This window comes from Acomys minous, assembly GCF_964271855.1.
Source record: "Acomys minous genome assembly, chromosome: 19".
Taxonomy (NCBI): Eukaryota; Metazoa; Chordata; class Mammalia; order Rodentia; family Muridae; genus Acomys; species Acomys minous.
Genome location: NC_140499.1, coordinates 28,444,053 through 28,460,515, shown reverse-complemented (window position 1 = coordinate 28,460,515; position 16,463 = coordinate 28,444,053). Strand labels below are relative to the sequence as shown.

General features: G+C 38.7%; 1 protein-coding gene across 1 annotated transcript in view; it reads right to left on the bottom strand.

Moving 5' to 3' along the window:
* Window positions 1-4,528: 4,528 nt before the first annotated feature.
* The window catches only part of NAA15 (N-alpha-acetyltransferase 15, NatA auxiliary subunit), a 64,814-nt gene continuing 52,879 nt past the window's right edge, over window positions 4,529-16,463 (bottom strand). The window contains exons 17-20 of the mRNA XM_084769256.1: window positions 15,220-15,318; window positions 11,332-11,475; window positions 9,964-10,061; window positions 4,529-7,370 (exon numbers count right to left, since the gene is read on the bottom strand). Of these exons, the coding sequence (XP_084625382.1) occupies window positions 7,170-7,370; window positions 9,964-10,061; window positions 11,332-11,475; window positions 15,220-15,318 (542 nt within the window). The 3' untranslated portion in view covers window positions 4,529-7,169. The remainder of the gene's footprint in view (window positions 7,371-9,963; window positions 10,062-11,331; window positions 11,476-15,219; window positions 15,319-16,463) is intronic.

The window sequence follows — 16,463 nt, the reverse complement described above, 5'->3', positions numbered from 1 at the left end:
AACCCTGTCTCAAAAAACCATAAAAAACAAAACAAAACAAAATTATTTTTTATGTTCATTGTGTTTTGCCTGCATTTACGTCTGTGTGAGGGTGTCAGAAGCCATGGTACTGAAGACAGGTGTGAACTGCCATATGGGTGCTGGTAATTGAACCGAGGTCCTTTGGAAGAGCAGCCACTGCCCTTAGTCACTGAGCCATTTCTCCAGTCCCAAAACCCTGCTTTTTGTTGTTGTTGTTGTTGTTTTGAGACAGGGTTTCTCTATGTAGCCTTGGCTGTCTTGGACTCACTTTGTAGACTTGGCTGGCCTCGAATTTACAGTGATCGCCTGCCTCTGCTTCTGGAGTGCTGGGATTAAAGACGTGCACCACTACGCCCAGCCCCCAACCCTGCTTCTTGATCAATAACCATTTACCAGCATCCTAGACACAACTGAGGCTGTGACAAAAGTACCTTTTTTTTTTTAACTAAAAAGACTAGATTTTAGAGTCCTACCAACACCCTCAGAAAGTAAGTTTACTTGATGACTCTGGGGCCTGTCAAATGCCTTACCAAATGCTCTACTACCAAAGTTCCTGTCTCAACTAAGACTTGTAATAGGGATCCATGTATTTACAGTAAATGCCATCTTGTAGTGTAAACAGATGGTCAGATTCAGCTGTTCTCATAAGTACTGGGTTGGTATTTAAAAAGCCCAAGGATTTGTACCTTGTCCACTTAAAAGAGCTATGTCTAATGAAAAATTAAAGTTGTTTTAATAACATAAACTAATAAATAGGTTGGCTTTTTCTTTGTTCTCCACTGTTTGTTGTTTTGGTTTTAAGACAGGGTTTCTCTGTGTAGCTCTGGCTGTCCTGGAACTCACTCTGTTGACCAGGCTGGCCGCCTTTGGCTCAGTATTGCATGACAGAAATATCAGAAAAGTGTAGCTAGAAAACCAATCAGAAAACCACTTTTGTTTTGTTTTCTGAGACAAGGTTTCTCCGTGTCCCCCTGGCTGTCCCAGAACTCACTCTGTAGACTAAGCTATCCTCAAACTCCACCTGCTTTTGCCTCATCAGTGCTAGGATTAAAGGAGTGCACCATCGTTCCTGACTGAGACAGTGACTCTTAACTTTAGGTGTACCTTAGAATCTTTAGAAAAGATCAGGGTTAGGCAATTGTCAGTACTGACTAATACTAACTGCAGATCATTTTAATCATGTTTCCTAGTAGGCCTAGGCAACAGGTGTTTTCAGAGTTTTCCTGGGACTTGAATTCAGAACTAGTGTTAACAATTTTAAGGACTGAACTGTCTCCTCCAGAGAAGGGCAACTGTGGACCAGAGCTGACAGATGTGAATGATCCTCATTATGGTGTTGAGAAGACAGATGATCCTGTGTACTCTCTTTGTAAAAATTAAAGATGCTAGGCTACTAAAAGAAGTCTAGGTATGTAGTATCCCAGTCACCAATGTCCTTATATACTTTGAAAAATTAGAAACTCTGTGGCAGCTGGGTACAGTGGTACATGCCTGTAATCCCAGCATTTAGGGAGACAGAGTCAGGTGGATCTCAGTGAGTTGGAGGCCAGCCTGGTTTACAGATTGAGTCCAGGACAGCAAAGTTTACAGAAAGAAACTTTTTGTCTTCAAAAACAAAAACAAAAAACCAAGAAGAAACCATTCCAGTAAGCCTGTATCAATAGGCATGGGAATACCTGGGAAGAGACTGCTTCAAGACGAGCCATTCACTGCCAACTAGTATCACAACAGACAATGGAGGAAAATAGAGATGGTACTTCAGCATCTGTGTCCTAAAAACTGTGTAAGAGCAAAGATTAATGTGGAGAATATACTGATGTCAATAAATGATGTATCTGTAATATTTTAAGATGGCAATGTAAGGCCAACAGATAGGACCACAAATATTTATCTTCATAGTCACAGATAGAGGATAGGAAATTTGAGACTGCAGTTACCTAAGTTCACAGTTATTGCTACTCCTACATTCTGTGGGACAATCATATTCACACCAACCTGAAGTTTGAGTGTCTACTATGCATTGCTCTCATCTCTTTTCATAGGTTTATAGGCTGGCAATATGACTAAGGGAGCAAAGGCACTTGTTACCAAACCTGACAATCTTGAGTTCAAATCCTAGGACTCACATGTGGTGGGAAAAGAGAACTGACTCCTGCCAGTTGTCCTTGGACCTCCAAGTTCACACACATTGAATTAAAAAAATAAAATGGACTTACAGGAATTTGAGCCAAAGCATTAGTCATGTAACTTCATGCTGCAATTGAACATTTCACTTACATTAATTCTAGCTAACTAAAAATGCTATATTTAATGGAGTGTTAAAAAACTTTTTCAGCCGGGCGTGGTGGCACATACCTTTAATCCCAGCACTCGGGAGGCAGAAACAGGTGCATCTCTGTGAGTTTTGAGGCCAGACAGGTCTAGAGTTTCAGCTATAAAAATACAAACAAATGAAGCAGTTGGCTTATTCTTTGATCCTTTTTTAATAAACTTCTGAACAAGTAATGCTGAGTACATGTTCCTAAATATGTTACTTTTTTTCTCAACTAAGTTAATGAAGGGAAGAAATAATTATCGGGTACTCCAGAATCCAGGGGAAGTCTTGCTACCATCTACTTTAAATGGTGACTTTTTATTTTGAAAGATACAAAGCAGCAATATGATTACTTGAGGGCAGATAAATAGAGCTCCTAAGAAAAGCCAGTTTGGAAGAACAAGGTAGCCATGTGTGTGTCATGATCACAAAGTAAACAGGTAGCAAATTCATCCAGGATCAAACAATGGAAAACCACAGAGACAGCACAGAGTCCCTGTGCCACTCATGTACAAATAAACATAGAAGACAAGCATCATTAGTTGAAACCAACTCATGAGATTCAGAACACTCTCAAAATCACCTCACTTCCTGTTACTCCTAAATGAAGACTGTGTTCAGAGGCCAGACCATCTTTACAATATTTCCAACCTGCAGAAATATACCGTCTCCATGAAATAGAACAGGTTCTTAACTAGAGACCAAGGCCTCATTTATGGGTCAATGAACTGTCTCAGCAGGGGAAGGTGCCATGCAGCCTGGTAACCTGAGTTGGACTTATGAAACATAAAAGTGGAACATGAGATTGGATTATGCAAGTTGCCCTCTGACCTAAACACACACACACACACACACACACACACACACACACACACACACACACACACACACACACACACACACCTCTTTTGTGTGTTTATTTTGGTTTTTCAAGATAGGTTTTCTGTTTGTAGCCTTGGTGGTTCTGGGCTAACTCTGTAGAACAGGCTGGCCTGTCTCCCAAGTGCCGGCTGGGATTAAAGGCGTGCCCCATCACACCCGGAAATCCTTCATCGCTAACTCAGAAGGGAGGCGGAGGCAACATCTGTGCTGGAAGCCAGCCAGCAGGAGCTACATGGTGAGATACTATCTCAAAAAACAAACAAAACAACAACAAAAGACATGACAGGCCTTGGAATGGTTTTGTTCCACTGCTCGTAACATCCTTTAAACAAAGGATATAGTCTGGCTTTGGTACATAGTACACTGAGATTATAACATCAGTAAACTCTAATTTATACCATACCAAACTTTTGTACCATCCCAAAATACTGTTGCCCGAGAGCCAACTGGATAAACTAACAAGTGGCACTTGTAGACTCTCCTTTTATACTTTTCCCCTCCGCTTTGTTTACCTTCCCAGGCCTGTCCCCAACTCCATCTCCCAAGCGCTACGATTATAGGTATTCACTTTCACAGCACCCTTTGCTGTTTTTTAAGTATTACAAGTATGTCTTCATGGACATACAGTCATTTTACTATACAAACTATAGAGTATATATCAAGGGTATTCTTCATTAAACACAGCATTCTTAGAGCCTCCTACACACCACAAAGGCTTCCCACAACCACCTCAGAGCTGTAGAAGGGAAAAGTGAAACTTGGTAATAACCTTTTCCAAAAAAGTTTTATTGCTACAAGTTGTTAAATTTAACCAGCAAAAACTGCAACCATTTCTGCTTCCTATGGTGCAACAGAGCCATTTCATGGGGTTTGTGTTTTAGATTTAACAATGGGTTCAGCAAAGCTTAGACAACAGCAACTTGATACTAATAATCTTTCCATTTAAAAATTGGGAGGACATGGCAGAAAAGGAAGACTCCTTCCAGCAGAAAGGTTGGTCTGGGTGCTATTAATATCATTGTTTTTAGAATTCAAGGGCAGGAATTATCTGAAAGAAATGCCTACCATGTTCAGTGCTCTAGATGCTCTGCATGGCAAAGGAAATAAGTCTTATGAACTGACTCGACGGGATTCTGTTTGTCACAACCCACCTGATCCTGGACCATGGTTTTCTGAGCGCTTCATACAGTCACAGCTTTCATGTCATAGCTCTAAGAGCAGTAGAGCATGCAGTACAATCATGGTGAGAAACAGGGCCTAATAAGACCCAGAAAGCTTTCCAGTGACATCGGCACTACTTTAGTCATGCTATTAGAGATCATTTTATTGTTGTGCATAATAAATACAGAAAAAAATGGTGAAAATGTATGACTCCACTATCTAATTAAAGCTAAGTAAACTAAGCTAGTCAGATTTTAGCTTTTCAATGAGAAATGACAATAAGTGAATATAAGGAAAAACAAAAGATCTTTACTTTCCTATATTAATACAGGCCGAGGGACCCCTTCTTATTAAAAGGGTTGATAACACCAGTTCTTAGCAATAAACATAAGGCACTTGTTTAGATTACAACATCACACTGCATTTCCCCAACTTGTTTATCTAACCCTGTTTTCCCCCACAGTATCACTGGAAATTAACTGAATATGAATGGGGTAAATGTGAAATGATCCAGTTGATATACTCAGAGTAAAGTACAATGTTTAGGTAAACCCAGTCAAGGTCCTTTGACACCAGACAATGTATCCACTATCAAGTAAACCTGAAAGAAAATAAAAGATTTATTCAATAATTCCAGTAAAATTGGATTGGAATACAATGTACACGACAGGAGTTTAGCTTCTCTTGGTGGCATCTGCATTAGAATTCTGAGTACTTCTGAGTATTTGTCCTCAGACAGTCTACATCATTTGAACATTGCCAAGACAAACAGACAGATTTCATTGTGATATACAGTAGAGTTTAAACAAACCCACACATACACACCTACTATATGGCTGGTGCCTCCTCCAGCACTGAATTAGTGGCACACATACCACTAGTGTTCTTTCCAAACAATAAGAACTTAGTTGCCACTCATTAAAGAAAAAATTTTAAAGTTTCCTCTTTTTTTTTTTTTTCTTTTTTTGCCATCTGTTAAGATGTTCCTGAGACAGGGCCTATTAAAGCGAAGCACTGGAGTTGATGCTGTCATTATCTTTGCATCCATCACTGACCTCTTAGACTGGGATGTGGAATGCAGATCATGTTCTATGAAGTAAAAGGATATGACCTTCTGAAAATCCCCTTTAGCGTATGTACTATCTATAACTAAAATACTACAAAAGTTCAATTTTATATACACTTAATTCATTTTACTTAAACTTAATTTCTCAGACCTTGCAAACATAAAGAAATATTGAGCCTGAGGCTAGTTCTCAGTGTACAGGTTTGACATGTTTAAGGCTCGTTTTCCAATCAATATAGTCGTGTTTAGTTTTCCAGATTCTGAATGACATCCATAGGACCTGCCACCATCCTAGCCCTCAATGAAATCACAACAAAGGAGCAGCATTCTACATAATTCTGGAACTTCCCTGACACCACCATTTAGCCCACTCTATAAAGCTCCCCTCGGTACTTGCCCTACATTCATTGCCTCTGGCTTCAACCTCTGTTTCCACCTGTGTATTTCACAGAAGCCCAACTCGGATTAGTGGAAATATTCACACAACTGTTTTTCAAAACAATTTATTGCATCATATTTGGTACCTTATGTTTGACAACAAAAAAAAAAAAAGAAATTACATTTGTAACTGCAGGAAAAAGAAGCTGGTCTGTTATTGAAAAAAAAATCTTGGGCCCTTTAAAAATTACAAAGTCTTGGGCTTGCCTGAAACAACTGAGCAAGAAATATATTCTTAGAAATGAAGGGCTTCAAGTATTACAAACCTGTGACACTGTGGAAAAGTTCCAGAGGTATCTAAACTGCAGCACTTTTTTCTGCATATCGTGAACAAGGCCTGCTGAGGTTTTTAGCTATTAGTCTCTTGATCAGTCATAGAATGGTAGTCAGGAGTTCTGCTCTTTAACTTCAAGCCATGGTAGATTTTTCTTTTTTTCACTCTCGGGTGAAAATTCATGCTTGCTAATTAGTTGGTGCCACATCACAGTGCATTTGGTTCTTGCATTACAGTTTTAACAAGTTTGGCCAAAACAATGCTAAAGGTTTGCATTGCTATTTTAGTTCTTCAAGTTTTAGTTAAAATTGAGATTGTTCCAACTGGTTCCTTCGGTTAAAAACTGTGGTACAAGAACACCAAACTGATCATGTACAGTGAATTTTGGAAACACAACACACGTACTGAACACCTTCTAGGTTTCATTTAATCTGCTTGGTAGCTGTGTGTCCCAGTCTCTACAACGTCAAGCATCTGCTGTAGATGGCTCTGTACATAGTGATTCACATTGCATACTTCCTATGGTCAAGATAATCAACCCCGTAACAAAATCAGTCAGATGCTAAAGCCCCAACAACTCTTTGTGCTCAGTGAAAGAATCCAGTGCTAAAACAGCATTTATGCTGTCTGAGATATAGTAAAATCTCACAAGACGAATTGAAAGTAATATTTCTGCCACACACCTGCTATGTTAGCTGTAATAGCCTCCAGATTTTATATAAATTAGTTTAAAAACATGGGCAGGGAAGGTAGGAATAGGATACGGATTTTTTTTTAACCCCTCAATTTTAGCAGCTTTTAATTTTTTTTAAGAAACTGAATCTATATCCTGTAATGTTAGATATTTTATATATAGTTTTCAGCAGGATAAAAAAAAAAAGTAAGACTATTTGAAGGCAAGAACATTTACTCCTCTCATTCTGTGTAAGTTAGAGCAATGCAGCAGGTGCGTGACAAAAATATTATACACTAGATATGGTCCAAAGTCATTCCATCTGCGTGTTTAATGATGTTCAAATTTCATTGGCCAGTTCTTCAGTTTCTGCAGAACTATCTCCGTTAACTGTGATCTTCATGTCCTCTTCATATCCAGGAGGCATGAAAGCCAAAGCATAAGGGAAAAGCTTGTGGCAGTTTGCTCTGTATGCTTCAGCAGCTTCTTTACAGTCTCCTAGGCTACCACCACACAAGGCTTCTAACACCTCCATGCAAGTCTAAAGAAAGAGAAGGTCATGTTAGAACATGTTGAAAAGGGGTCTTACTATGAGACACTTCAACATCAACTACTTCCAAAACAAGAATAGAACAGCTATTTTAGAAAAACAAAAGCATTTCTTCCTGCTCATGAATCCCATCAGGATGGTCTTCAAGGCCTAATTCAACAATTTCTTCAGAAATGGAGGGTTTATTCCAAATCTAAAGAGTTAAGTATATGAACATTTGATGATACATAAAGCATTAAAAAGGTACTGTTATTAGAGAGGTATTTTGAGGAGCTAGAGAGATGGCTGAGAGGATAAGAGCACTGGCTGTTCTTCCAATGGTCCTGAGTTCAATTCCCAGCAACCTATAATGAGATCTAGTACCTCCTTTTGGTGTATGGGTGTTACATACAGGCAGAACACTATAGGCGTGATAGATAGATAGATAGACAGACAGACAGACAGACAGACAGACAGACAGACACTTTGAGCAAACACACAGCCTTTACCTTAGCCTAGTTTGGCCCTGTGTAAAAATGTTAAATTTAAAATGTTGAGGCGGGAGAAATGGCTCAGTGGTTAAAAGCACTGGCTGTTCTTCCAGAGATCCCAGGTTCAATTCCTAACACCCACAAGGCAGCTCATAACTGTCTGTAATTTCAATTCCAGGGGACTAGATACCCTTGCACAGACACAAAGGCAGAACACCAATGCACATAAAAATAAGTAAGTCTTTGAAAAAAAAAAAAAACCACAATGTCAGTGCCAATTTCTGCAGATAAGCCATTTTACTTCCTTCCCTTCTTTTGAGGAAGTAATGAGCCAGCAAAATCAAATACTGGTTCTGGCAAGGGGGCCTGTGTTTAATTCCAGCACTTCTGATGTAGAAGCAGGCAGATCTTTGAGTTCAAGGCCAGTCTTGTCTACACAATGAGTTCCAGTTCGGACAAGGCTACATAGTAAGACAGTCTCAAAAAGCAATCAATCACTCAAACAAACAAACAAAATCAAATTGAGTTATTTAACTCCAAATTCAAATTAAGAAATCTTGAGGCTGGAAAAATGGCTTAGTAGTTGAGAGCACTTATTGCTTTTGAAGAGGTCCTGGGTTTGGTTTTTCTCAGCATCCACACGGTGGTTCATGACCAATCCTAACAAGAGTTCTAGGAAATCCAGTGCCTTCTTCTGAACTCCAAGGGCATCAGGCATGTATGTGGTATACATCCATACTCACAAGCAAAACAGACACAAAAATAAAAATAAAAAAATTTTTAAGTAAGCAAAAATATGTTCAGTATGAAGTGATTTAAAGAAACAGGTTCAGCCAGACGTGGTGGCACACACCTTTAATCCCAGCACTCAGGAGGCAGAGGCAGGTGGATTGATGTGAGTTTGAGGCCAGCCTGGTCTACAAAGCCAAGTCCAGGACAGCCAGGGCTGTTACACAGAGAAACCCTGTTTCAGACACACACACAAAGTTCTTTGACTATCCCCTACTTTATTATGTACATTTTTAAATGCTTCATGTGAGGCACACTCCTCACATTTTCAGCTAAACAACACTAGTTTCCATAACATCTTGCCAAGATACAAAAAAACCAGTACTCACTCAACCCTCAATGGTGTGTTCCTTGACAAAGAGTTCGAAGACTTTTGCCCCCTTCAGCTGGATTTATGGCTGAGCAGTGAACACACACACAAGCTATCTTTCAGCAAGTACTCCATTTTTAGACAGGGTCTCGCTGTATAGACCACACTGCCCCAATTCACAGCAGTCCATCTTAAGTGCTTATAATAAAAGTCTGGACTAGAGCAAGTACTCTTTTTATTGGGACAACTATACTACAATGTAGTTGTCTTTTGTTTACAGTTTAGATTACAATTGACACTGTCACAATGTCACAATAGCTACTACTCTAAAAGTCATTGTTTTGTGTTTTCAAGTTCCATGTAGCTCTCTGGCTGTCCTGGAACCCATTTTGTAGATCAGGCTGACCTTAATATCTTAAATGTGTCAGAATCCTAGCTGAGACCACTGAATGCTCATAAATGGTTGCAAGATATATAGATATCCTGAAACATAACTGAAATCCAAAAATAACATTTATATTTTTTTAATTTTTAAAAGACTTCTTTATGGGTATATGAGTGTTTGCTTTTATGTATATCTATGTACCCATGTGTGCTCCGTGTCCATGGAAGCCAGAAAAGGGCAATGGATCCCTAGAACTGATGTAATATTTGTGAGCTGCTATGTGGGTGGTAGGGATTGAACCCGGGTATCCTAAAGAACATTCAGTATTCTTAACTGAGTTATCTCTCCACCCTATATACATATAATTTTATCATAACATAATTCTAAGTAAGCCATATATATGAAACTAGTTATTAAGTACCAAATAACCTGGTATACTTGTGCATAAGAACACAAACATACACATATACACACATTGTCCCTTAAAAGTAAATTTCTAACAGATTATAATGATTTGGAAAATATTACAGATAAGTAACAAAAATGATTTCATTGTTTGTAGTGAGAAGTAAGAGTTGTTAGTTTTTCTAACAGAGAGATTACTTTAAATAAATAAATAGGCCCCATTACCTGAAGGTTTCTGTTGGTGAGGGACGCATCAAGTGTTGTTGCCAACTCTATCGCTCGTTTCTGACTAGAAGAATCTAAATAATATACCATTTTGGCAGCTAAATGGGAAGAAAGAGTTGTCAGAGTTTAGGAACCTTGGCCTCTACTCATTTAGATGTAAAACAGAAGATATGTGTATGAAGTGCCATTGAAAACAGTTACAATACCTGAGAGGGCTGGACTGTCTAACATAGGAGAGAGGATTAAGGTATGTAATAGACACCCATCCATTGAAAGAGAACATGTTAGTAAACCACACATAATCAAAACCACGAAACAATACAAATATTCTAATATTTGTCTTGGTGTAACGAGATCATGAATCATTTTCCAACTAAATACAGTAATTTGCTAGAGAAGGCAGATGACTCATTAACTTCACGTGGGAAAAGGCATGAGAGGAACAGCCAACTTCAACGGTATGAGACAAAAGCTTGCACTCAGCTTCTCACAGCAGCAGACAAAGCTTCTATGCTTTAGCCAGGTTTGCTTTGTTTTGTCTGAGACAGAGCTTATTGTGTAGCTCTGGCCTGAAGCTCACAAGGTAGACCAGGCTGCCCATGAGCACATTGAAACCGGCCACCTCTGCCTTCAGAGTGCCGGGATTACAGGCGTGTGCTACCACTTTAATTAGTTATTTTTAAAGCACACTAATAAAACCCAGACATTCATGGTGAATGATTCTTCTTGGCTCAGGCTTTCTGAAATGCAGCACAGTTTTCAGGTATTTATTTAGCTTACCAGGAAAAATGCACAGCACGGAAAATCAAAATCACACTACGTGAGCCTTACGACCACAATAAGGGAAGCACGAGACCCCAGCACAAGAACCTACACAGTATTGTAATGCACACTTTTAAGTTCACTGGGGTGGGTTGAGTACTGAAGTTTTGTAAAACTCACTTAAATTCAGTTGTGAGGTGACACATGCCTTTAGGCCTAGAAACTGGAGGCAGAGGCAGGCAGATCTCTATGAATTAGAGGCTAGTCTTGTCTATATAGTGACTTCCAGGTAAGGCAGGGTTACATAGTGAGATCATGTCCAAAACCAAACCAAATCAAACCAACAACAAAAAAATCAGTTGCACTTATTTGTTTATAATGGTAGTGCTGAATCAGTAGAAACTACTTGCTTACTTTACTGTAATAATTCTGTCTCACAAAAATGTAAAATATAGAAGAAACATCTATATATGGTCTATTTTCCTAGGAAAAGTACAGTATATATTGCCATTTTAAGCAAAATGTATACCTTACCTTGACGGTGATTCATTAAAGCATGAGAAGCTGTTCAAGAAGGCTACTAGAAGGACCAAATAGATTGATTACCTGATAATCTATGTGGCAATGAATCAGAATTCCTTTTCAGGAAAGTTTCATTAAAATTCTTTGGATTTGTTGCTCCAAAAAGACGGTTCATTTCTTGTTTTAATACTGTTCTAACTGTTTCAGGTAAGTCTTTACTTTCACACACTGTTAAATAAATTAGGAAACAAACACTTTTAGCAGTTAGATACTCTGACAAAGCTTGAAACACGGTGAGAAGTACCCTAAAAGATGCCTTAAGGAAAAGCTACTACATGTCACTTTAACTATGTAATTGGTATTCAATAAATTATACTTATTTTACTACAGTTTTGAAAACAGTGAAGAGATTTTCCTCAGTTAAAAACTCTGCACTGAGATCAGTCTCAAAGTGGAGGCCACAACCACCTTTTTTATGTGGATGCCGGGGATCTGAACACACATCTTCACGTAGTCATCAAATCTATTAGGCTATCTGCCTAGCCCCAAGTCTGCATTAAAAGCCTAATAACCCCACAGTTCAGCAACTGTTATAGTGTGTCTATAGCTTTTCTCTCTGTTGGGGGGATGGTGGTGGTAAAGGTGAAGGGTGGGTACAAAAGGAGGGTAAATTGGGGTGCACGATATAAAATTCACAAAGAACCAATAAAGAATAAATTAAAAAAAACCAAACCACCCTCTGCTGATCAATTTCAACATTAAACAAGCATACATCCCATATCCTTAGTATGCTGATATTTTCTATGTATTTCTACTTGGTTTTCAAGTGACAGTAATGAGCTGCTAAGAATGGATTTCAGCATTCCATTAACAAATTATTATCCTCTAGTTTAAAAACAAACACTAAGTAATCATAGAAATAGCTTACAGATAATTTTAAACCAACTAATTCACCGACATGGCACCAGTTAGCTAAACAGCATTTCTTTTATGAAGCTGAGTGACTTAACTAAGTTACTAAAAACTAACTTACCCTTCATTATAGTTGCAATTTTAACTTTTTCTGACCATTAATCAAGACTTATTTTTCAGGAAGGAAAAGTAGAAAAGGAATAAAACTTTTTACACTCTAGCCAATTGCGAAGAACACTATCTTCTGTAAAATAAAAAGTGGTGTGGCTGAATACTTTGGGGGATCCTTTACATATAAACAGAAAGTAACTATATAGTTCCCATTAATTTTGAAAGAGTTAACATTTTCAGTATTGTTTTTAATTTATTTCCCTCAGGTAAAAACAAAACGGGAAGGAAAAAAAACACCATAAAATTTAAAATATATTATCTATACACAGAAAACCTGTATCTTCAGGCCTGCAAGATGACTTGGGAGGGCAAAGGCACTTGTTGCAAAGCTAAGGATTAATGATTCTCAGAGCATTTGGCTCCCACAGGTTATCCCCTGGCTTTTACTTGTGCACTATGGCACTAGCAGTTTAAGTACATTTCTAAAAGCAAATACAGAAATCAACTCCCAACCTGACAACCAGTCATTTGGAAAAACTATCTTCACTTAGCAATGCAACATGCAACACACACACACACACACACACACACACACACACACACACACACACACACACACATCTATACCCCTACCTACCTACGGACCTACCCACACTGTGCATGGTGGTGCATGCTTTTAATCCCAGCACTTAGGGAGGCAGAGGCAGGTAGACGACTGTGAGTTCGAGGTCAGCCTGGTCTACAAAGGGAGTCCAGGACAACCAAGGCTATACAGAGAAATGCTGCCTCAAAAAACCATAAATAAATAAATAAACAGACAGACAGACAGACAGATAAATTTGTAGGCGTGGTGTGGTGGTGCTCAAGAAGCAAGGCAGAGGCAGGTAAATCTTTGTAAGTTCAAGGCCAGCACAGGACAGAACTACCAACTAACACCCTGACTTGAAAAGAAAAGGGGATGGAATGCAGAAGGAAAATGAGAAAAACAGAAGAAAAAAAAAGATTCATATACACCAAAGCTATGTTTTCCACAAAGATATCAATTATCTGTCTTTTTAAGCACCAAAATATGAATAAGCAAACTAACACAAACCCAAAGGCACCACCAGCAACAGCAAAAACACAACCACCGAAATAAAACTTAAATGTTACTTGGGGTCTTGAGAGGGAGTTCAGTGGTAAAGAGCTCTAGCCACCTTGCAGAGAAAGTGCATTCTGTTCCTGGCATCTCCTTCTAGCTTATACCAGGCACACACAAAATGCATACAAACATACATACAGAACATTCATATATATCAAATAAAAACAAATAAAATTTGGGCCAAGAGTAGTGCTGCATGTGTTTAATCCTAGGCAGGGATCTCTGTGTGTTTGAGGCCAGCCTGGTCTACTTGGTGAGTTCCAGAACAGCCAGGGCTACACAGAAACACCCTGTCTCAAACAAACAAATTAATTGATTAATAAAATAAATCACAAAACAAAAATAAAAATATTCTATGACTTCTATGTAATAAAATCTTACCTATATCTTAGGTGAAGGTTCAAAATCAGGTTTATTACATGATGACTTATTGGTATGACTGGTGGACAGACTATAAACAAAACTTGATTATCTTCTATGATAAGTTAGTAAGTTTCATGAATCAATGAAAAGTAATTAGCAATAGGAGGTCAGGTAAAAAAATAATTTTTTCTGTGTAATCTTGGTGATCCTGGACTCACTTTGTAGACCAGGCTGGCATTGAACTCACAGTGATCTGCCTGCCTCTGCCTCCCTGAGTGCTGGGATTAATGGCATGTTTCCAGCAAGAAATCATTTTCTAGTAAAATTTTTTTCGGAGGGGGGAGGGGATCGACACACAAGACAGAGGCTTCACTCACTGTGTAGCCCTGACTATCCTGGAACTCACTCAGTAGACCACGTTGGCTTTAAACACAGAGTTCTACCTACCTCTGTCTACTGCATGCTGGGATTAAAGGTATGTGCCACACAGCCCAACTCTAATGAACTTTTATTTGGTTCCCCCAACATCCTCAACTGAAATCATATTGGTTCATGCTATTAGCTTCTTAGCAGACAGAATTAAGCAAAGTCTTCCCAGGACAGTTAGCATTGTTAACATAAGTAGAGAAAAAAAAAAAAAACACAAAAGATAGAGCTGGGCATGATGGTACATGTCTTTAAATCCCAGCCCTCAGGAGGCAGAGGCAGGTGGGTTTAAAATCAGCCTGGTCTATATGTTGAATTCTAGGACAGCCATGACTATGTGGAAAGAACCTCTCTTAAGGGGGGGTTGGGGGGGGGGGGAAGAGGCAAAACAAGTTAAGGGAAATGGCTTAGCAGGTAAAAAAGCATTAGCCAGACAAGCCTGTGACCAGAGCTCAATTCCTGAAACTGAAATTAAAAAGACAGGTATAGATCACACATTCACAGTCTTAACACTTCTCTCCTGTGTTCTGTTCACTCTGCATTTCTACTACACACTAACAATAATGTATTGATCTGGTTGTCAGATGACTATTTTTAAGTTAAAAAAAAAAATACTGATAGATTGTTGGCAGCTCAGAAGGATGTTTTGTGTGCCATGCATAAGGCTCTAGGTTCAAGCCCACTATAGAAACAGAAAACGCCAAATGTGATTCCCAAATACTTGAATCTAACATTCTATACCAATACCACAAGTATTTAAGGCCTTAAAATGAAAATCACAAACAAAAAAACCCTGTTTTTCTCTCAGCTAACTGAATATGTAGTACCTTTAACATGACTTTATGTTCAGATTATTTGCTTTTACTTATGTGCATACCGTATGTATTTGGGTGCCACTGAAGGCTAAAAATGATATTAGAAGCCCCAGAGGAGTCAGAGGTGACTGTGTGGGTAACTCAAATTCTACACTCATTACCAACTATTAGTCAAGTATGTGCGGCATGGGAATAAAAACCTACCAGAATTAAACAGTCGAATCATGCACTCATGTAGCCAGGGATGACTAGGATCAATAGCAAATGCCCGCTTTACTGATTGTAGCATCAAAAGAAACTTTTCTATAAAAAGAAAAAATATATTTTGATAATTTGATAAAATAAGTTGTCCTTCCAAGAACCTTACAAACACAACATATGAGCTATAACAACTTTGAAGCAAACATCTTCCCTCCAATTGGCTACATGTTATTTCCACATACCATTTTTCAAGTGGTTCCACCAAACAGAACTTATACAACATCTGTAATATGAACTAGTATCATATAAACAGAGAAACAAAATGTAAAGCCTTTTCCTTTCTAGCTTCCATTACTTAGAAAAACTCTTGTTCTCCTATGTTCTGTGACAGACAGTTCCCTTTCTGCCACCTCTGGATGCGTCCACCCAGACTATGTCTAGTGCTCTACACTATCCCTACTCCCACCTGCTTACCTTTCCCAAGTCTCAGCGGTGCCTCCACCTGTTAAATAGAAACTTACACTGAGTCTTCTTGATAGTCACCTCTTTGTTGAGACTTTCCTAATTTGGTATCACGCTTCAAATATCGAAGCATAAAACCCTAACTACTTCTAAAACTCATACACCCCAAACTCAGAAAATACTAAAATTCCTGCTATGCTCTTTATCATCACCTACTAGACACCACTGCAAGGTGTTGCGACCTCTTTAAACACAGCAACTTTTGTGTATCTGGAAATTCTACCTAGAAACATTTTCTTTCTTTCTTTTATTTATTTTTTGTCCAGCTTGGGGTACCCAATGAGTATCTTGCTGGCCCTCTAAGATTACTTTTATAATGAACTGGGGTAGCAAAACATAGTGGTACACTCTTTTAATCCCCGTGCTCAAGAAACAAAGGCAGACAGGACCTCTGTGAGTTCCAGGCCAGCCATGACTCACAGTAAAACCCTGTGCGTCCCTTCACACACACCAAAAAAAAGTAAGTTAAATATATGAAAATTAGGGCTGGATAGATGGCTCAGAGGTTAAGAGCACTGACTGTGCTTCCAAGAATCCTGAGTTCAATTCCCAGTAATGACATGGTGGCTCATAGACATCTATAATGAGATCCAGTGCCCTCTTCTGATGAACACTGTATAAGTGATAAATAAATAAATATTTTTTTTTAAAAGGAAATTAGCCAGGTGTGATGGTGCACACCTTTAATCCCAGCACTCAGGGGGCAGAGACAGAAGTAGCAGGGA